Source organism: Sciurus vulgaris (assembly GCF_902686455.1).
Source record: "Sciurus vulgaris genome assembly, chromosome: 1".
NCBI classification, from domain to species: Eukaryota; Metazoa; Chordata; class Mammalia; order Rodentia; family Sciuridae; genus Sciurus; species Sciurus vulgaris.
In genome coordinates this window covers 58,340,169-58,363,934 of record NC_136461.1, presented here as the reverse complement: position 1 = coordinate 58,363,934, position 23,766 = coordinate 58,340,169, and the positions used below count along the sequence as shown (strand labels likewise).

General features: G+C 35.1%; 1 protein-coding gene across 10 annotated transcripts in view; it reads right to left on the bottom strand.

Annotated features, from left to right (window-relative positions):
* Window positions 1-23,766, bottom strand: part of SRSF11 (serine and arginine rich splicing factor 11) — a 41,103-nt gene that overhangs the window by 9,862 nt on the left and 7,475 nt on the right. For 4 of the 10 annotated variants that reach the window (XM_079129054.1, XM_079129058.1, XM_079129059.1 and 1 more), the window contains exons 1-7: window positions 22,159-22,578; window positions 16,516-16,649; window positions 12,669-12,778; window positions 11,847-11,939; window positions 11,053-11,102; window positions 9,116-9,243; window positions 7,514-7,595 (exon numbers count right to left, since the gene is read on the bottom strand). In XM_079129054.1, coding sequence (XP_078985180.1) covers window positions 7,514-7,595; window positions 9,116-9,243; window positions 11,053-11,102; window positions 11,847-11,939; window positions 12,669-12,778; window positions 16,516-16,649; window positions 22,159-22,355 — 794 coding nt within the window. In that variant the 5' untranslated portion in view covers window positions 22,356-22,578. Of the gene's footprint in view, window positions 1-7,513; window positions 7,596-8,838; window positions 8,922-9,115; window positions 9,244-11,052; window positions 11,103-11,846; window positions 11,940-12,668; window positions 12,779-13,073; window positions 13,968-14,446; window positions 16,469-16,515; window positions 16,650-22,158; window positions 22,579-23,766 lie in introns of those variants that run through there. The other 6 variants (XM_079129062.1, XM_079129061.1, XM_079129063.1 and 3 more) reach the window with 4 other exon arrangements.

Below are 23,766 nucleotides of genomic sequence, written 5' to 3'. Positions count from 1 at the left end.
ACAGATCTGGTTGCACCTGAGGTCTTTCTGCTCAGTGTGGCAGTGGCTGCCATCTGCCTGCCTCTTTGCAGGGTTGCTCTGTTGTGTGAGCGCATCCCTGATGGTCTCTCTCCAAGTTGAAAGGACACTGATATCTTGGGATTGCAGCAAAACAGAGCCTGGGGAAGCTAAAGCCAAGGTCCATCAGATTGCAGGTGGGTTTTTGTGGGCCAGTCTGAGTCTGACAAACCTATGGAAAGCCAAAGACTAGGGGCAGTTCCCTGCGGGGAGCAGAGATTGAAGAAATTGGGAGAAAACTGGGCTCTCTCCAGGTCAGTGAGTCTTAAAGAGTGCGAGGACAGAAGGGCCCAGCTACAATGGAATGGAAGACTGAAAGAGGGTGTGAGGATATTTTGCTATCGGCTACCCAACCGGTCCGGGACTGACTGGACTGAAGCTAACATCAAACTTCAGACAATCCCACCTACTGGCAGAGAAGGGAAGTTAAGAAAATTTTGGAAAGCCAACAGAAGCAATCATTTAATTTCCCACTGAGACTTTCCTCCTTTTTTCTTTTTTTTACCCCATCTCTCACACCTCTACCATCTTTGAATCCAAATATTTTTCACAAAGCAATTTATTGAGAAATGGGATGTCTGAAAAGTATGAGAGTTTTGCTGTGTATTCTTACATTTTTACTTTAAAAACAAATCTGTATGTTTTTTCTCACTTATTTCTCTGAATTCTCACTTCTTCCAAACGAACAGCCAACCTCTATTGATTTTTCCCTTGCTCTTACTATAAATTTTTACCTCTCTCTTCTCACCCTTCCTCATAAACATCACATCTTACACTACTTCTGTATCCTCACTGTCCATCATATGAAACAGTAAACTCTTTTAGCAAACTTACTGTTTATATTGTAGACAATAACTGAACACTTCAATTTTGTCTACTGTGACAAAACTGTAAACGCCTTAATAGGAGTCACTTGGTTTAAGATAAGATGGGATATCATTTGTATTGGGTGCTGTTAATATTGGTCTCCCCCTTAAAGATGAGGTACTAGAAGCCTTCAGGGACACTATAAAAGTACAGGGTAGAATCTGTACTGCCTCAGCTCCATACCCACAAGATGAGAAGACACACACAAAAAAAAAAAACCATGCAAAAACAAGGAAACAAAGTGCTTCAGACAAACCAAGATGTTCCAACAATCAAAAGACAGACTGGCAGATTAGATTTTAAAGACCCAACAATATGCTGTCTTCGAGAAACTCACCTCCTAAGAAAAGACAACCTCAGACTGAAGATGAAAGAGTGGGCAGAAACATATCACCCACACAGACTGTGTGAACAACCAGGGCTGGACTTCAAAGTTAGTAAGAAGGGATAAAGAAGGACATTTCATACTGCTTAAGGGAAGCATACACCAACAAGACATAATAATCATAAATGTATGTGCCCCAAACAATGGAGCATCTATCCATATCAAACTTTTCAATTTTAAGAATCTAACAGATCACAGCACAATAATACTGATTGACTTTAACACAACTCTGTCACCACTGGCTAGATCTTCTAAACAAAGAAACTACAGAATTAAATAATACAATCAATGGTTCAGTCTTAACAGACAGAGAATTTCATCCATCATCAAGCAAATACACTTTATTCTCAGCAGCACATGGATCTTTCTCTAAAACAGACCATATGTTAAGCCACAAAGCAACTCTCAGCATGCTACTGAATGATGAATGGATAAAAGAAAGCAAAGAGGAAATAAAAATAAATACTTAGAGGTAAATGAGATCACCAATACAACATATCAAAATCTGTGGGACACTATGAAAGCGGGGCTAAGAGGAAAGTTCACTGCATTGGACTCATTAATTAAAAGAATAAAAAGTCAACAAATAAAATGACCTAACATTACATCTCAAAACCACAGAAAAAGAATAAATTAACACCAAAAGCAGGAAATTAAAATCAGAGCTGAAATCAATGAAACTGAAACAAAAGAAACAATTGAAAAAACTGACAAAACCAAAAGTTGGTTCTTTGAAAAAATAAAATTGATAAACCCTTAGCCACACTAACAAAGAAAGAGAGAAAACTTAAATTTACTAAAATTCATGATGAAAAAGGAAATATCATGATGGATACTACTGAAAAACAGAATATAATTTGAAACTGTTTTGAAAATTTATACTCAAAATAGAAAAACATCGGTGAATTTCTAGAGACATGATATACTACCCAAACTGATGTAGGAGGACATACACAATTTAACCAGATCAATTTCAAGCAATAAAATAGAAGACGCCATCAAAAGCCTACCCCAGGACCAGAAGGATTCTCAGCTGAGTTCTAAAAGACTTTCACATAATTAACACCAATACTCCTCAAATTATTCCATGAAAACAGAAAAAGAGGGAATCCTTCCAAACTCATTCTATCAGGCTAGTATCACTCTTATAACAAAACCACACAAAGACAACAAGAAAAGAAAACTTCAGACTAACATCTGTCATGAAGACAGATGCAAAAATTCTCAATAAAATTCTGACAAATCACATGCAAAAACATATTAAAAAGATGGTGCACCATGATCAAGTGGGGTTCATTCCTGGAATGCAAGGTTGGTTCAATGTACGGAAATCAATAAACACAATATATCACATTAATAGATATATTAATAATAATATATATTCTTAATATATAATATATTCTTAATAATATATTATATATAATATAATATATATAATATAATATATTATATGTAATATAATATATATAATATATTATATATATTATATAATAATATATTATATAATATATAATAATATATTATATATATTATTATATAATAATAATATATTCTTAATAATATATATTCTTAATATATAATATATTCTTAATAATAAGAATCACATGATTTTCTCAAGACGCAGAAAAAGCATTTTGACAAAATCCTGCACTTCATGTTCAAAACACTAGAAAAACTACCAATTGTAGGAACATATCTCAAAAAGCTATCTATGCTAAGCCCATGGCCAACATCATTCTAAATGGGAGAAAAACAAAGCATTCCAAGAACTGGAACAAGATAGGGATGCCCTCTTTCAACAACATCCTGGAAACTCTAGCCAGAGCAGTTAGACAGATGAAAGAAAGTAAAGGGCTATAAATAGGAAAAGAAGAACTTGAACTATCACTATTTGCCAAAGACAAGATTCTGTATTTAGAAGATCCAAAAATTCCACCAGAAAATTTCAATAACTCATAAATGAATTCAGCTAAGTAGCAGGATATAAAATCAATGCCCATAAATCAAATGTAATTTTATACATAAACAATGAATTCACTGCAAGAGAAATTAGGAAAACTACCCCATTCACAATAGGCTGAACAAAAATACTACTTGGGTATCAATCTTACAAGAGGTGAAAGACCTCTAGAATGAAAACTAAAGAACACTAAAGAAAGAAATTGAAGATCTTAGAAGATGGAAAGATCTCCAAGGCTCTTGATACTGTTAAAATGGCCATACTACCAAAAGTGTTATGCAGCTTCAATGCAATTCCTATTAAAATCCCAATGACATTCTTCATAGAAACAGAAAAAGCAATCACGAAATTCATTTGGAAAAATAAGAGACCCAGAATAGCTAAGGCAATCCTTAGCAAGAAGAGTGAAGCAGGTGGTATCACAATACCAGACCTTAAACTATACTACAGAGCATTATTAACAAAAATGGCATGATATTGGCACCAAAATAGACATGTATACCAATGGTACAAAACAGAAGACACAGAGACAAACTCACATAAATACAGTTATTTCATACTAGATAAAGGTGGCAACTGAAGATACCTATTCAACAAATGATATGCTGGGAAAACTGGAAATCTGTATGTAAAAAAATGAAATTAAATCTTTCTCACCCTGTACAAAAATCAAGTCAAAGGGGATCAATGATGTAGGCACTAACAGAAGAAAAAGTGGGGGGCGGGGGTTGGGGGTAAGAGAAGAATGAAGGAACTCTGGATTACGTAGAAGGAAATGAGAGGGGGGAGGGGGTGGGTGGATTGAGAGACATCATTACCCTATGTACATGTATAATAACGTGAATGGTGTGAATCCACATTGTGCACAACCACAGAAACGTATGTACCCCATTTGTGTACAATGAACCAAAATGCAGTCTGTAAAATTAAAAAACAATAATTAAAAAAAAAAAAGAAAAAGTAGGCCCAATCTTCATCATGTTGACTTAGGACCTGACTTCTTTAACAAGACTCCTAAAGTGCAAGAAGTAAAATCAATAAATGGGATGAATTCTACTAAAATGCTTCTTAGCAAAGGAAATAACGTGGAGAGCCTACAGATTGGGAAAAAAAATCTTTAACACATGCACATCAGCTAGAGCTCTAATTTCCAGGATATATAAAGAACTTACCACCAAAAAAATAAATAACCCTTGACTCTGCTATCCTGGGAACTCCTTGGCCTATACCCAAAGGACTTAAAATCAGCATACTACAGTGACACAGCCACATCAATGTTACAGCAGGTCAATTCACAACAGCTAGATTGTGGAACCAATCTAGATGCCCTTCAACAGATGAATGGATAAAGAAACTGTGGTATATATGCACAACGGAATATTATTCAACCATAATAAAGAATAAAATTATGGCATGTGCAAGTAAATGGATAAAACTAGAGCATATCATGCTAAGTAAGATAAACCAATCCCCCAAAACGAAACATCAGATGTTTTCTCTGATAAATGGATGATGATATATAATGGGGTCAGGAGAGGGGGGAAAGGAAGGAATGGGGGGAAAGATGGATTGGATTGTGTAGAGGGAAATGAAGGGCAGGGGAAAGATAATAGAATGAGACAAACATCATTAACCTATGTACATGTATGATTACACTATGGTGTGACTCTACTTGGTGTACAACCACAGAAATGAAAAGTTGTACCCCATTTGTATACAATGAATCAATGAAGAAAAAAAAATTATAACCCAATCAATAAACAGGCTAAGGAACTGAACAGACACTTGACAGAGGAAGAAATACAATTGATCAACAAACATGAAAAAACGTACATAATCTCTTGCAAGTAGAGAAATGCAAATCAAAACTACTCTCAAGATTTCATCTCACTCTAGTCAGAATGGCAATTATCAAGAAGACAAGCAATAATATGTGTTGGCGAGGTACACTCATATATTGTTGGTGGGACTGCAGATTGGTACAACCATTTTGGAAATCAGTATGGAAATGCCTCAGAAAACTTGGAATGGAACCACCATGTGATCCAGTTATTCCACTCCTAGATTCATATTCATACCCAAAGGACTTAAAATCAGCACACTACAGCGATGCAGTCGCATCAATGTTCATAGCAGCTCAATTCACAATAGCTAGATCATGGAACCAACCTAGGTGCCCTTCAACAGATGAATGTATCAAGAAGCTGTGGTATATATACAGAATGGAATATTACCTTAAAGAAGAATGAAATTATGGCATTTTCAGGTAAATGGATGGAACTGGAGAATATCATGGTAATTCTGAAAAAAGGTAATTCTGAAAAAATCAAAGGCTGAATGTTTTCTCTGATAAGTGGATCTTGCTCTATAGTGGGGGGTGAGTAGGGAAGAACAAAAGAATTTTGGATTATGTGAATGGGAGTGAGGGGAGAGATGGGGCGGTGGGGATAGGAAGGATGATAGAGTGAGAGACATTATTAACCTATGTACATGTATGACAAATTTTTAAAAAATTTATCACTGTCAAAAAAAAAAAAAAAAAAAAAAAAAGGGGGGGTGCTGGGGAGATAGCTCAGTTGGTAGAGTGCGCCTGCCTTGCAAGTATAAGACCCTGGGTTCAATCCCCAGCCCGCTTAAAAAAAAAAAAAAAAAGAAAGAAAAATTTCCAATACTACATATTACTTTACTAAGATTATTCTGAAACTTTCACACATTTTTCCTGTTCCTAAATGAAATCGATGTGTACTTACTCTTTTGAAAAAAAACAAAACAACAAAACAAAAAAAAAGAACGAAATGATTGGTTATGAGTCATCAAATGCAATGTTTTACAATCTGTAAAGTTGTGGACCCCTTTATGGGGTCCACATGGTCAAAATTATTTTCAAAATAGTAGATATTATGTGTATTTTTCATTGTGTTGATATTTGCATTAATGATGCAAAAGCAATAGTAGGGAAAGTTACTGGCATTTTCTTGTCACAAATCAAGTTCTTGACAAATGTACTGTACTGATCACTGGCATTTCTGCAAAACTTGTGGCAAAATAAAAAATATTACTCTTAGGATGATTTAGTGAAACTGAAAATTATTAATTTTATTACATCTAGTTCTTTGCATCTTGCTAAAGCCATAATTGTATTAAATCTTGAGTAATATTTAAAGTATGCATAATCACTTCTGATGCTGATTAAACTACAACGGCATACCAAGAACTTGTATGGCCAAGTTGAACTGGCTGCCTTTCAATTTCCACGAAGTATAACTTTTATGAACCAACAACTGGTTGTTCAAAACTGGACATTTGGCAGATATTTTCTTGAAAAATGAATAAAACATATTACAAAGGACTTGTTTTCAATGATAAAATCTGAGCTTTCAAGAGAAAATTAAAATTTGAAATTCTGAATTTCCTGTTATCAGCTTAAGAGCTTCCTAATTCATTATGGTTTCAGAGTCCAAATGGCAATTACCTTTACAGAAACTATTGCCTGTCAAATTTTGGAATTTTAATAAAGAATACTCTACCTGAAAGAACTATACAATTACCTTTTCAGTGTCTAATTATTTACCTATATGAGCTTAGATTTTCTAAGCACATTAACCAAAATTTACTTCAATAAGTTGAATGCAGAATCCTGCTGTCTTCTTTTAAGCTAAACATTAAAGATTTGCAAAGCAGTAAAAACAAAGGCACCATCTCCAGTTATTTGTAAATGTAAAGAAGTTTGACGATTCCAAGGAATGGGGATGTCATATGGAAAAAAGAACAAATTTATTATTATTCTATGTGAGAGAATGATACTATCAACTGGTTAATCCAGTAATTCATTAAACAATATATTAAAATAGCAAGTTATAATTTGCAAATATTCATACATTAGAAATGTGCAGATTACACAAATAACCTTCCAATTTAAAAAAGTCACAAGAACTCAGAGAAAAAATTATAGCTAGAGTTCAGTTCCAAAGTTTCAAGTTCAGTGCTCTTTAAACAGTACTAAGTCATTTTGATGCTCAAGTCCCAATGTGTTCCCACCACCTACAGATTTTGAGTTTAAAAAGTATAAATCATAGATGTAGTTCATATCTTTTCTTTTTATACATGCACGGACTCACACATACTGTTAACAGCAATGGTTAACAAAATATACATTAACCAGGAACTACTTAGCAAATAGCAGATTCAGAAATACAGAAACAACCCCTGCATAAGGTATAACTGACTTCAAAAAGCAATCTAACCTGTGTCTAGAAGATGAGGGAGTCCTTCTCCTCCTAGAACGTGATCTTGATCTTGAATGCCTTCTTTTTTCTTCCTTCTTATCTGGATTTATTTATTTTTTTTAAAAAAAGAACCTATATTTAGAAATCGTCCAACAGAAAAATCACTCCCATTCAGGAGTTATTCAAAGAATTCTTTTTATGACTTTCAATTTTCAGCTTTCACATATATACTTAAAAGTTACAAGTGATCATTTCATAATCCAATGCTGAAGTTTGCAGAACTGATACAAATAATCTGGCTTTTGATGGATCTTTATTAGACTTCTAATTCCTCAGCTAACAGTTGCCTTTCCTATCTCATCATCACAATTAGAAAACTGAACTATTTTCTACAAATCAACAAAAAAGGGTCATCTTTCTCATTTGTAGAGTCTTTCGGATTTGTTTAGGTTTGAGTCCTTTTTCCTTTCTTAGGTTTCTTCACAAATACAGCTATAATCAGTTAAGATTAATATTTGTTTTAATTTTCATGAATTTTTCTGCTCTCAGGAGCAGTACTGAGTGTGAAAGCCAGGGGCATTCTACCATTGAGCCACATCTCCCAGTCCTTTTTTTAAAACTCTTGCTAAGCTGGTCTTGAAACTGTGATACTTCTAGGTCACTGGGATTAATGGTGTGTGCCACTGTGCCTAGCTTAATTTAAATTTCTACATAAGTAACATCTTCCCTAATAGCACTTAAGGATAAATATATCCAATCAGTAAGTTTAGTTAGGTCATAAAGAGCAAAATAAAGGCACTGCAGTTTTCAAACATGGACTATCATCAAAATAAAAATGAGTTCCTTTATCTTTCACATTTAAGTCCTTAGATTAATAGGATCCAATTTATTGTGATTATCACTATGAATAATAAATTCCAAAAAAACTTAGAAAAAATAATTTATAAATCATTTTTAATCATGAGTTTTCAACTAAAGCAATCAGGAACACAAGTGCCCCAGAATTCTGAGTTACACAGAACCATTTGTGTATTCAAAGCTCCTACTGCTTTCCCTGTGACCTTGGCTACTTACTGACATTTTACTTATTAAATGATTAAAAGACAATCTGTGAAGAATAAGACAATTGATTTTTCTTTACACAAATGATACAAGTATTTTCTGTAGGTTCTTCTGATTAGGTTATACCAACCTAGACCAATAAAAATGATTAATAACAACCAAAATATCATACCAGGTATTACTTAATCCTAGGCACTGCTGACATTTTGGAATGGTTCAGTGTTGTATATGAGACTCCTGTTCACTGTAGTAGGTCTAGCAACATTTCAGTCTCTACTTACTAAATGCAGTTGGTACCAGTGTGACAACCAGAAATTTCTCCAGATATTTCCAAATATGCCTGGGTGGCACTCCATTACATGATCTTTTATTTATCAGAATTTGCAAAATCAAAAAAAACAAAAAAACAAAAAAAGACTAGAGTATTATTCAACACAGTTTCACATGCAGGCCATCATCAATTTTGTCAAGAATCTTAGTTTAATTTTTAAAAAAAAAAACCCAAACAAAAAAAACAAACAACAACAACAAAAAAAACCCCGCATACAAATATTTTACCTGGTTCTATAGCAGCAGAAATCAAGGACTGTGCTTCTCGTACTCTTTTCATAGCTTCCTCTATTTCTTTACTAGAGGTATCTGATTTCAGACTTGGTGAAACAAGACCAGCAGCTACATGATTCAACCTGAAACAGGACCAAGAACCAAGGATAGAAATATTTTAAAATTCAACCCTACACTTAAAATAAGTAGTATGCTTTAGTTGCATGTAACATAATTTTAGTAAAATATGCCTTGAAAAAAAAGATAGGTGGGCAGGGGGGAGGAGGATCCCATAACCTCAATAAATAATATGTAATATAGCAGAGCTTTGAGTATTTAACAATAGACAGTTCTATTTTAATGATTCACCCAGATCTGAAATTCTAGAATAGGCAAAAATACCTTTTCACTTTTGCTGAACATTAACTTTAAACAAAGTTTGAATATGGAAATGCTAAAAACCGCCAAAAACTTTTTACTGTATTTCTATACTATCCTAATTTTGTCGGGTTTTAAGTTTGCAGATGAGGAGAAACTGAGGCAATGGACAAATGGCCCAAAGTTACACATGACATCCTGAATGGAGCCAAGCGTGGTGGTGCATGCCTGTAATCCCAGTGGCTTAGGAGGCTGAGCCAAGAGGATCAAAACCAGTCTCCGTAACTTAGTGAGACCCTGCCTCAAAATAAAATATTATAAAGGCTGGTTATGTGGCTCAGTGGTTGAGAGCCCCTCAGTTCAATTTCCAATAATTAAAAAAAAAAAAAAAAAAGTACACACACACACACATTGACTGGAAAGGCTATGGCCCATAGTGGTTTATACATGTTAAAAAAAATTTACGGACACCAAATTTAGTACAGATTTGAGGGAAGAGTGGGAAATGTCATATTAAAATAGCTACATAAAGAAAGAATTTCTATATGTTGGTGACATTTAATACATTTAGTAAGTTAGGTGGTGGGTATACATGCTTGAATTTGTTTTATTTTTATTTTTTTGAGGGATGGGTACTGGGTATTGAACCCAGGGGCACTTAATCACTTGAGTCACATACCCAGCCCGTTTAGTATAGTTTATTTAAAGACAAGGTCCCACTGAGTTGCTTAGCACCTTGGTACATCGCTGAGGCTGGCTTTGAACTTGTGATCCTCCTGCCTCAGCCTCCTGAGTTGCCAAGATTACCAGGTGTGTGCTACAGTGTGCCCGATCATGCTTGAATTTTTAACTATAACTTTTAAGAAAAAAGGTCACGCACTAAAAAGATTTTGTCTTCCTTTCCCTCATGTTCTCCCACTTACTGGTAATGACTTTTATCAAATTAAGAGGAAGCATTTCAGTAACACCTCGAGTAGTACTTATCGAAATCCCTAAGAAATGTGTGAACTATTGATTATGTAACTTACGTGACTTTGTTTTGGGATAGTTTTCCCTTCAGCTTTGCTTCTCTAATTCTTATTATCCTTAGGGGGAGCCTTTGATCTTCAAATTAAGTTTTCTCTTTATAGTAAGTTCCTTAAGCTAAGCATCTCTGTCCTTTCCCTAGTTGGATGCACATATTTTACTATATACTAAAATATGAATGCCTTTCTTCCTGAGCTTAATGTCACGAAGGGAATCAAAATATTAAGTCAATCAACTTATTAGCTGGTCTCAAAACTGCCTTCTGCCTCAGCCTCCTGAGTTGCTGGGATTACCGATGTATACCACTGTACCTGGTTCTAGGACAGCTTTTTATGTTATCATCCTGGTATAAGCCATTTACAATTATTATGAAAGACCCACATTGCACTAAAATAAAACCATTAATATGTGGATTTACTTTTGGATTTCCCGCATTTCTAGAAAACAATATATAATAGATGCCTTGAGAATGTACTTTCAGTAATCAAACATAACAATACTCTATAGATATTCACACACACTATCATCAAGGGAAACAAAATTCTTACTTAGGATCAACAGTGCTCATAAGCTTCAGCAACTGATCTGCTGCAAGAGACTGTAAAAACCAAAAATAAATGAGAACACATGTAACAACAAATGATGCTATTTTTTTTTCTTTCAGTATGTCAAAATATACTGAGGCAATTTTACCAAACCTATAAAAAGTAACATATTCTATGCAGGATGCTGACCAATAAAAATAAAAGCTACATATTATTAATTTTTTTATAAGCCACATAAAAAAAATAAAGACAGGTGGCAGTGTCTTTACTGTTTAGTGGCGACAATGCTGAGTAGAAGAGCTATCAATTTAGATTTTATAGAACTACTTCTTGCTTATTTTAAGACTTTGAGGGAAATAACATTTTAAATACACATGTAAAATAAAATTCAAACTTAACATTAAAAGACCGCTACAAAGCAAGAATTTCAGAAAAAAGGTTAGCCAAATTTCAATGAAAAAACAAAATATAACAATTAAACCAAAACAACACCTGAAAATTTGCAAGATGAAAAAAACTTATAAAAGCATATCCCAATCCTTTCATAGTACTGACTGCATGACATACCGATCTTGTGTTGGCTACCAACATACCTATTTTCTACTTTAAACAACAAAAAAATTTCTCTAATGAATAAAGGGCTAATAACTTAGTGATAATTTAAATCTCTTTTTAACAAGCTGACATAAGAAACAATTAGTACTACAATGCAGCAAACTCCTGTTGATGAAATGCAAATGAACAGTTAAATAAACTTTCTAGAAAAGTAGGCTGAAATATAGAATAAGAAGTTGTACCTGAGAGTTCAAGTTTGCTCCAGGAAGCCCAAGTGCAGCAAGGGCAGGATCAAGAGTAGGAGCTCCCAAAGCAGCCAATGGAACAGCGCCAATCTGTAAAAATTCAAGTTTTGTTCATTAAGACTTTGTTTCTGTTTCTTATACCAATGGTCAGCACTTACTTTACTTGCCATGCTTTGTGCTACTAGAGGCACATTTCTCCTTGAACAACTGCCTTGACTTATTTATAATGACAAATCAAAAATGATGTAACAGGATATTTTTATAAATTTCTAGCTGAGACACATCATTCACTATTATTTTTGAAGCCCCTGTGTAACCTCTTGGAGTAGTTTAAACATAGGCATTTCAGTGCCTTTTTGGCTGGTGAAGTAGCTCAGTGGTAGAGCACTTTACCACATGCATGAGGTCCTGAATTTGATTACCAGCACTACAAAAAGTAAAACAAATTCAGAGTGCCTTTTAGTTCTAACATTATAAGATTTTTAAAGCGTTATCAATCAGAAACATTCTAATCAACTTTACTTTCCTCATAGCAAAATCCCAATCCAGAATTCATTTTCATTTTCAAGCTACCTTCCTAATTCATCCAAACCCCATGATAACAGCAGAAAATCACAGGGCATTTGAAAGCTTCACTTAAGCAGTTTGAACTTCAGTTTTATTTTCTTTCTTGGACCCAATGAACAAATTTGTAATAGCATGTTCCCTAGTGTTAATACTGTGTAAGATCACCCTACTCCTGCCACAATTACTAATAGGTTATTTTGAGATATATCTGCAGTACTAGGTTTCTTTTTATCTTTTCACAATTACAAGTACCTGGGTAAGTGGATTAGGTGTAGGCAGGAGTCCACCACCAGGCAGAAGACCTGCCACTGCATTAGCTGGTGCCAACAGAGACAAAGCCTTAGTCTCATCAGGAATAACTCCTGCAGAGAAACATTCTTGCATGAGAACACACTCTTTTGTAAGACAGAAAACACACAAAAACACCCAGAAAATGTCTCCCTGATACACCACCTGAGTTTGTTGAAAGTACTTATTGTTCGCTAAAATATAAAGCTTGATTTCTATATGATTATTTATCATTAATTTTATGTCAGAATGAAACTTCAATGTGTGAAAATTTGTTTCCTTTTGTCTACAAATGGTTAAGTTTCTAGAGTAAAAAAAAATAGCACAATACACACTACTTTTTTGTTAACACTGCCAAGATTTCATCACCTGTACTCGATTTTTAAGTCATGAACCAAACGTAAGCAAGCACAGTCGGTTCTCCAGGGGTGTGCTCTCAACTTTCAAAAGCTGTTTTATGAACAACGACTCGTGTCGGCTGCTTCACTATAAAGCACACAGAAAAATCAAGATACACAAGACAAAAAAAGTTTGATTTAGGGGTTAATAATATGGTACAGTTACTATGATTCTTTTTTACACCTACCATACAAATTTGTAAAAATTAAGAGAAGAAAAGTATGTAAAGGAAATATTCTGTTGGAATCAAGCGTAGGGCTTTTGCTGACTCATGAAAATGAATATGAATGTTTCTGAAGGTCTCTGAATACACTTGGGATGTGTGTGTGGGGGGGTGGGGGGGGGAGTAAGTGAGAGAGAAAATAGGTAAAACAACATGGCACATTCCTTACCTGTACAGTAAAATGCTTTATGTTCCAACATGTGCCATGCTAACCATACCAAAAAAAAACGCTATCGTGTGTCAGTTCAAAAGCTAACTGGGCCAAACTTCTTATGCCCCAAATGACATGTATGTCTGTTTTTAAAGCCTAAACTGTGTATTCAGATGAAAACTAAGGGTCCTAAGACAAATATTTATGTAGACCATTTAAATTCTATCCAACAGCAAAAGCCCTATACAGATGGATTAATCTGTTAATGTGCCCAAGCCCCCAAAATGAGAGTTCAATAATACAATTAAACTACATATTTGCAAATACCAGTAGTATTTTTGTAATACATATTAAGAAACTGCATCTCATCATAAAACATACAATATGTACAGGGCACTTAAGAGAAACTGGATAAGCTGCAGAAGAAAACTGTTGGGTGGTATTTTCAGCAGGGCCTGGTATATAGTTCAGGCTGAACCAGGGAAAAGAACTGTAAAACACAACAACAAAAAAGAAAAACCACTGTTAAATAAAGGTAATGGTTCCTTCCACCTATACTGAGAAGTGCCGATAACATAAACAAATGTATACTACACAGCACTGTTATCTTGTTTGTGTCAGAGCTGTCATCAATTTAGATACCAAGAGTTATGGAGGGGAAGGGGGAGAAGATCATTTAGATATAGGGCATTTATGCATCAATATTAACAAACCTACAAAGATCAAGGGATAATTTTGCATGCAAAATTATGTCTCAAGAGGATATATTAAGTATCAACATCTTAGTCAAATTAGTGCATTTGTAACATTTCTGGCCAACTAAAATCCTCTTGAATTTATTGTGAGACACCTGATAGAAGATCTGCATCCATTAAAAAAAAAAAAAAAGTCATGCATCTGATCCTCTGATTTAAAAAAGACTATTTAAAAATAAAACTACAATTTAAAAATAGCAATGAGGCCCCTCACCAGTTAATTTTCATGCGTCAAGAGTATTTTTTTTACTGCTGCTTTGATAGAACCATGAAATACTGCATGAATGTGTAGAAATGAAAGAAAAAGAAACAGACAAAAGAAACAAACATTAACCAAGGAACCTAAATAACCCCCAAATCCATTACTATTAAAGAGTTCCTTCCAAATCTGGCTGTTTTATCAATTAAGACTATTCCTTACCGTAGATTTTTGTCTATTGTTCTAAAACAACTGACCAAGAGCCAACACCAAAGTGTAAGAGCTAAAATCAGAGTGAATGGTGACAAAGGGATTGAATACACCAAATTACTTAGTGGAGATAACATGAATACAGCATATCATAATTAAATACAGCAAAAATAAATTTCTGAGCTAAATATTTCTGTAATTCTATATATATATATATATTCCCCAACCTCACTTTCAAAAACAGATCTAAAAAAATTACTGTAGCCTAAAAATATTTATCAAAGTCAGTTATATGATATACTGTATTATGTTCCAGGCTTGGGAACTGTTAACACTTTTCCAATAAAAATTCTTTAAATTTAATGGCTAACTCAAATGCTTTGCATATTACTCACATGGTTTGACCCTTGTTTCAAGACCTATATATATTTTACTCATCCTGAATTTGAACTCTGTAAATTTTCTGTTGGTGATTAAGTCTTATCCTATAATAGGCACAAGTGACATAAAAGAAATTGCTTAACCAAAACATACTAACTCAAAAATTACCTATCTTTAAAAACCTTAAAACTGAGCCCATACACTTTAATATTATGAAGATAAATGTACTTATTATATAGCATGCCTTAACCCATCTCTGAATATAAGTTAATTTCTTTAGAAAACCAGAGGCAATTTCTCTAAATTTAGACATTTCACAACTTTTACAAGGTATGGTGTCAACGTTCACATTTGTATTCAAAGATCCAATAGCATCTAAAATCAACAATAACAAGATTCTGCTTCCACTGACCAGTTTATTAAACAAAGGGGAAAGCATGTAAATCCTGGTCAGTATATTATTACTTAAAATCCAGTAATTTTATCATATGTGATTTCTTTGATCAATATTTATAGTTACCAAAAAGCAAATCAAGTAGCAGTACACTGGGAACAAACTAATTATAAAATATGCCTTAGAAATTTTTACAAAATGGCATTAAAATAGTGCTGTCTTGTCACAGTGGCTTTTTAAGATCCAAAAAACCTGCTCATTTTTTTCTGTCAAATTAACAGCCTAAAATGTAAAAAGAGAGAAAATGTAGTTAACAAATGATTACACCAGGAAAACACTTGGGGGACTTGAGTGCTTGCTGGCCTTTAGTTAATGTCTAGAATCCCCTGTAGCTGCAGAGGACCCACTGTTTTTCAGTCATCTGGAAGGGTTTTGCATTTGCCTTCTCCACTACAAAAATCACACACACAAATAACAGAGAGAAGAATTTATTATTTAGAGATATTCTAGAAATATAACAAGAATGAACAAGAAAATCTGGCATAAAAACAAAATACCCAGTGCCCATCTGGCACCTAAGCTATAGGAAATCTTGAACTTTCACAAAAAACAGTATCATTGTAACCCTTGGTATACTGGAATTCAATGTGGTTGTTTTTTTTTTTTTTTTTTTTTTTTTGGCAATTTATAAGTTCAAGGAAGCATTAAGGAAATAAGACTAACCTAGTCACTTACTTAAAAACAACATGCACTTGAAGGATTTTTTTTTTTTTTTTTTTAAATGTACATGGAGTTAGCCATTTACCTTTGGGACTTTTTCATAAAACTTAACATTAAATAGATGTATCACAGAGAGTTACAAGTAGGAATATGGTTTCAATGAAAGTGAAAGCAAAAGGTTAAATTCTTATAAAAATATCTGATCTCTAATATTAGAATAAAAAAACTGCAAGTATAAATAATGTACTGCAGTATAACAAGGGTTTCAAAATGTTAATTGCTTAGATTTTAACATGCTACTAATGCTCACTCTACAACTATACTGAGGTAGATGGTCATCTTAGGATGCCCACATAGATAGTTAAAACAAAGCACAAACCTTCTGCATATGGTACGACTATCAAAGCTCTGTCAACGAAAACAGTATTTGTCAGATGCTGTGCCACAACTGCTGAGTCCGCATCATGGAACTTAACAAAGCAGACACGAGATGAGACTGGCAAAGGTGAATCACTAAAAAATAAACAAAAAAAAAGAAAAGAAAGATATCAGTGAAAACACAAAGGGTTATTTGAAAACCAAAGCATGTACCCCCAAAAATAAAATAATCGGATAAAAAACATGCAATTGCATGTATAATTTAACCAGTTCACAAGAAAAATACATACTGTACAATAATGTAGCAAAGTGCACTGTCGATAAATATAATCCCTATTTAAATTTACAGTGTATCAGGTTAGAAACCACTTTCTTAAACTCAGCGAGATCACAAAAATATCAACACACTTTTCGTCACATCAACCTTTCCCCCCTTTATGTGGTGCTGGGAAATGAACCCAGGACTAGGCAAATGCTGTACCAATGGTCCACATGCCAACCCTAATACCAGCTATTTTTAAACCTAAGTTAACAGTTTTTTGGCTTAGAAACCTTTCACTATGCTAATCTTTCAGAGTAAAAAAGTTTAAAAATTTTCCACTTCAAAAATAAATACTATCATTGAGAAATATATCTATCGAGGTTTTTTTTCCTGCAAAATGAACTAGTTCCATATAATGACCTTTTTAACATACAGTGTATGACCGACTCCCAGGCACTTTCGACAATTAGGTCTTTTTTCTCTTGGAGTACTTTCAGAGAAAGAAAAATTTTAAACACACAAAGAGTGCTTAAAAGTTTTTAGGCACCCTTTAACCCCTGTTACTTCACCAAGTGAATGAATTTCTTTCCTCAGCAAATTGCTTCCACAGATTAAAGAAAAACAAGTGGCAAGTGCAAGCTGTGGTAGCAGAACAGTGCTGAGAGAGGGCTTTAAAACAAAAGGGTTCCAACTTCTGTCATAACACTTTTTGTGAAAGGAAAAGATTTTTTTTAAAATGCAGGGTTTCCTTGCTCTTCAATCCTACATCAAGTTATTTGAAAACCAATGCCCAAAGGCAGTAGTAATCACATATCCCTGGTAACACATTAAAAACACTGGGGTGTGTGGGGGGGAATCCAGATTCTTAATTCTACGAAGATTTCTAGTAGACAAAGTACTGAGCTCTTACTTGATGTCTAAAATAAGGTTTTCCTTTCCCAGAAGTAACTTCCTTAAACCTCAACAAAAAACAGCTTGGTGTGGGTGAGTTGGCACACACCTACAATTCCAGGGACTCAGGAGGCTGAGGCAGGAGGATCATGAGTTTGAGGTCAGCCTGGGCAACCTAATGAGACCCTGTCCCAAAATTAAACATAAAGGTCTGGGTGTGTAGCAGTAGACAGCAGCAGAGTGCTTGTCTAGCATGTGCGCACACACACAAAGCAAGCAACCTCTATGAATTCTTTAACACTATTATCTGATGAAAAAAATAGACAAATATAAGGAAAAAATTCTTAAAGAACATATAATGAACAGTTCTTTAGAACTGCTTGTGTTCACATTTTATTTCCATTTACTGGCAATCTTAAAATAATTTTTTTCCTACCCATTCACGTCATGAGAATACTGATTATTAACCTTGGCTACATCAAAACCTGTAAGCAGTGTTAGGTTTAAGATCAAACATGAAAAGCCTGAATACTGTAAAACAAATCAGAAGGAAAAACATTTCCCCCTAGATGAAATGGGTTCATTTAAAGAGGTTTAAAGTTTAAGCTATTATTTGACTCCATAGAGATTTTAACAGTTTATTTAAAAAGACATACTTTAATACAAGATAGAGGACTGATGCCTGAAATTCATGTTCAGGCTATGGAATTTTGTGCAAGTCTAGATGACACTGGGACAAATGAGAAATCTGATACGAAAAGCCCTGCATGATGTTTTTGTCTTCTATCTTAAAAGATGTAGTATTGTTTCCAGTGTTTGTTTCTATTTAAACTATGCTGGGGATCCATCCAATCCAGGGCCTCATGAGTGCCAGACAAGTTACCTTCCCATTGAGGTATATTCCCAGCCCTCCAGTTGTTCTCAAAGTGTCCTCTGAGGGATGTTACATAATTTTCTAGGATGCACACAAAATTCAAAATCCTGATATTCATCTAAAGCTCATGGAATCAGTGAATTCCTTTTATAAGAGAGTCCTGATTCTTAACAAGATCTTTAGGTACATATTCCTGGCCACTTCAGTGTGAGAACCTCTGGTTTAGGCCATCAATACCAGTCTTTAAACTCTTACCTTAACACTGTGCCAACGATTTCTGATTGGAGAATTTTGAGTTTATAAACAAAGTATTTCCAAAGCCCCAAAAAGCAGCATGTGTAACAAAGGTTACATTCACCTAAAAACTTAAAAATTCTACTGACCCATTTATATATTCTATAAAAAAATATATAGCAAAATGTTTCATTAAAACAAATATTTCTTCAAAGGTGGATTAAATTCTTTAAAAATATATATTCAGTGTTACAGAAGCTTCTGTTACTGTGTAACTCTGACGTTCTTCACTAGGATCATTACCTAATAAGCACTCTAGTTATATTCTCCACTGTGAAATCTCATTAAAACTAAAAACAAACAAAAAAAACCTAAACATTTAGTACCTACTTAAATAATACCACAACTCAAATTGCTTGGCTAAATTAACGAACCCCTGATCAAGTGGTAGAGAAAAAAATCACATATTGGGGTTCAAATACTAGTTCTGACACTCATAGCTTGGGCAGACAAAACAACCTAGGAGAACTTCAGTTCAACTACGTGAAAACAAGGTCAAATACATCTTCTGGGTTTGTAAGGAATGAGGTAGGAAAAATTTTGAAAGCACCTAATTTATAGTAGACAATGTTGAATTTTCAACGGTTCAGTAGGTAGTCAACATGACAGTTTAAGAAAATAAATGTAGAAGACAACAGATGCTTTCAAATAGCTGCAGAGCTGTTTTACCTTAGTGAGAAGATAGACAACACTTCTCTAAGTAAAATCACAGGCCACTTGTTTTTGGCTTAAGAGAAATGGAAAACAAAACAAAAAACAAAACCAGACAAATCCAATAACAAAACCACTCCAGAAACCTTCCCCAGCAATCTGTCAATGAAATGCATGGTGTAAGCCCAGAAAAATTTCCCCAAAATAGACATTTAAAACTGAAGCACTTCACTAGGTACATATGGTGCATATATGTACTTTGAAAAACCTCACAGATGTTGATGAACTCAAGAACTTTGCATTCAATAACAGGGAGAAGGTTGAACTTAACCTGTCAATTGGTGACGGGGCAATAGAAAAACCCAAAACAGTGCTAAGGAGTATAAAAACTAGACAGAGGAGGGGTGCCATATTTTTATATACAGTAGTCAAGGAAAACTCTGATTAAAAAGACATTTGAGAAACAAAGGGATGTGAGTATGTCAAGGACATCGGGGGAGAAAAGAATTCCTGGCAGGTAAGAATGCCTTCTTCAGGGAAATTAAAAACATACAAATATGGGCGGGGGTGTAGCTCAGTGACGGTGCACTTGTCTAGCATGTGTGAGGCACTGGGTTTGATCCACAGCACCACAAAAAATAAAGGTATTAAAAAAAAAAACCATACAAATATATCTGATCACACACATACACACACAAAGAAAATCAGGTGGAAATATGTTCACAACAGAGCCATTCAATCTTATTCTATGATTAAGAAAGTATTTTTGGAGTGATATGCACATCTGGACCACTGGGAGACCAAAGCATATTATTCCTGGCAAACTACTGCTAACTAGTGAATTTACAGAAATTTTCAAGAAAGCATCCTAGACTTTAACAGGTCAGATTACCTATTGAGTACTAGTAAAAGAACAAATAATAAAACTCAACATTAAATGAATAAAGTCTATCTATGGTACTGCTCAAATCTGGAAGTCAACTAAATGTTATATAACATTCACTATATTACAACTTGTGTCTTTTCAGAATAAATTTATTGCACATGGCAACATAAAGTAGGGAGCCAAAGAGCATTACTGTGTCAACATTTATCTTCTAATACAGGAAAAGGAATTTTCCAAATGGACAGCACCCCAGATCATGTGATTGAATGAACAACTCTCCAGCATCTATCATGGTTATGATGGACCTAACTATTCACCTGATTACAAAGGAAAAAGCCAGACTTGTGTCTTTCATGGCTTCCTCCACAATACTGCCCTCTGATTGGGGGGGGGGGGGGGGGGGAAAGAACCAGTAAATTCCCACAACTACTCTGCACCACAAAGAGTATACTCAGAGAACAAAAAAGCAGTTTAAAGTCAGAAACTATATAATCTTGTGGAAGTGGAAGGAATTATGTCACAAACTGAACATCTCAAATTATTTTATTACCCCAGTAATAAAATATTCACAAACATATGACTTATTTTCTGCCATTTTACTATTAAGGTTACAATGATACATTATGAAGAAGTTGAGTATCAGCAAAATATCTATTTCTATAGCTCATATTATGAGTTTGTCCATTACAAAATAAGTTTCTGTTCAAAATAACACGTGTTCCTAAACTCCACAGCACATGCAGGGTGATAAATGAATCCTTTCTCCACATGTACATTTTCCCTAAAATTCAAGAACACACCAATTTGAAAACAGTCTTTGGAAAATAAAAAGTCATGAAATATAATATTTAAATACTTCGTTATGATTCACTTTTATTATTCTATTGAGAAGTGTACAAAAATTAGTGATTTATTACACCAACCACACAAATTTCTGAACTTCCTGTTTAGAATTTAAGTGACATCATAAAACTCTCAACACATGATGGATGTACTAAATATTGACAACATTTGATTTTTCACTTTTATCTAATAAGCATTTTCCAAAGAGCCTAGAACTATTTTTCAAGTGTTTGCTCCAATACTTTTTAATACCTCATCTTTATAATTTTTTAAAGGCCAAAAAAGAAGTTAATACACTCTATATCGAAATGTTGACATTCTTTAAAATTTCTTTTCAAGAACAAATGAGAAACATCCCAAATCTGTACATTATTTTAAAAAAGGAAAACACCAGGATTCGTGTGTGTGTGTGTGTTTAAGTATTCAGGCTTACTGAATTAATCTGTCATATTGATTGCCTGGGCCAGAATCAGTTAAAAGCAATACTTAGCAATAAACGACAGCCTACAAATACCAACACTAAATTAACATAAGCCTGAATAGTTCTGTTACCTTTCTTCCAAAGATCGCAAAGAGAGGAAAAAAACCCAAAAATCCCACCTTGACTTTTAAAAAAGAAATGAATCTAACCTACACGCGAAATGACAAAAGATTGTTTTGCTTTAAGTGCCCAAACGAAAACGGTCTCATTGGCACAATTAAAAAAAGAAAAAAAAAAACCTAAATGAGCCAGTGTCTTTTAATCAGTCTTGTCTCTGATCTGCATTTTTTTTTTTTTTTTTTGTAGGCCTAAAATGCAATCTTTTCGCCCGAAAATGCAACTACCAACCACCAAGTAGCACAGCCTGGCAGGGAAAGCAGCCATAAGGCCTACGGAAATTGTGTTGGTTAGGCCCAGGCTGGGGCGGCGTTAGCGAAAACGGTGATGGTGGACGATACTCACTCCGGCGGGAAGAGGCGCAGTTCGTCGATCTTGCCTAGGAAACCGAAGAGAGTCCGCATCTGCTCAGAGCTAGCGCTCGGGGAGACATTAGTCACCTGGATTACCTCGGTGCCGCCGCCTCCGCCGCCGCCTCCGCCACCCGGCCCGCCGCTGGGGCCCGGGCCCGCAGTGCTGGGGACGACGGTAGTGTTGCTCATGGCGCTGCTCGAGTTCTCGTTCCTGCTTTAACACATCAAACACACAACAAACAGTGAGAGGGAGGGGGAAGAGGAACCGGTCGCGGGAAAGGAAAGAGGAGTATCCGATGATACAGCCGCTGCTGCTGCTGCTGCCGCCGCCGCCGTTTCTCCTCCCCGCTGCACGCCGGGGGGAGGGGAAGAGAGCGCGCGAGTTCGAGACCACGAGAAAACAAACGACCGCCCCCACCTCGCCTCCAACCACCTCCCTCGCGGACCCCAGCTCCCCACAATGCAGTGCGGCGCAAGGGTGCGTCACCGTCGGCTCCGCCCTGCGCAGGCTCAGTCAGCCTTGCCAGCCGCTGGGGAAACACGAGAGGGAAGGCAGTGCGGTGTAGGGCGTTTTCCCCTTTAGCCCCTGTTTTTCAGAAGGGAGTACAGGCACTTTTCTTTTTCCCCTCTTTCAAAAGCACTCACTTCCCTACAAAAAACTGCATTTTCAGCAACTATTGTTTTTAAACACCGCCCACGATATTTCTTTCTTTGTAGGCTATCATCTACAAATCTTGCGTTACTAATATTTCCACCCTAGCTACCAAGTTTTTTCTCCTCACCACTATCAAATTTCCTGGAATATTTACAATTTTGGTAATATTAAGCTTATGACCATCTGGATAATAATTTTAAACATCCTTGTAGGATTTGATAACTACTTTGTATTATTGGTATCTGTATCCATAGCCATTCTGGTGGAAGAGCATTCCAGATAAGAGGAAATTACAAGTTTGAAGCTTTCAAACTTGTTGACCACTGCTTTCCACTTTATATTTCAAAGACAGAATTATAAAAAAAAATCGTAGTGAAAGAAGTATGCACAAGGGTCATTTAGCTCATCTTTGGGAGTAGGTCAGGGGAAGACTTCTAGTTATATTTGACAAATGTTATCAATTTTTTATTAACCATTAATGCAATTTCTTATCAAAAGCAAAAAAAAACCTTTACTACATTGATAAGAAAATTTAAATTGATTGATATAATGCCAGAAAGATGTCTAAAAATACCAGAGAATGCTTATGCAAATCTTCACAATACTACCACTCCTCTTATGATACCAATAACAAAGAACAAGCTTTAGTTCTTTCCAGTCTGAAGTTTCTAAAAGATCAAAATTAGTTGTCTTCCCCTTAACAAATACTTTTTGAGGACAGCAAAGGCAAGTATTAACTTTAGTTTTTCCGAGATATACCCCCCCCCCTTATAAAAGTGACAGGTCTTGACATGTTGTGCAGGCTGGCACCAAACTCCTAGGCTCAAGGGTCCTTCTGCCTCAGACTTCCAAGTACTTGGGACTACAGGCATGCACCATTGGTGCCTGGTGACCAATAACGTAATACTCGACCAAAGACAGCATGTGATTAAAAAAAAAAAAAAA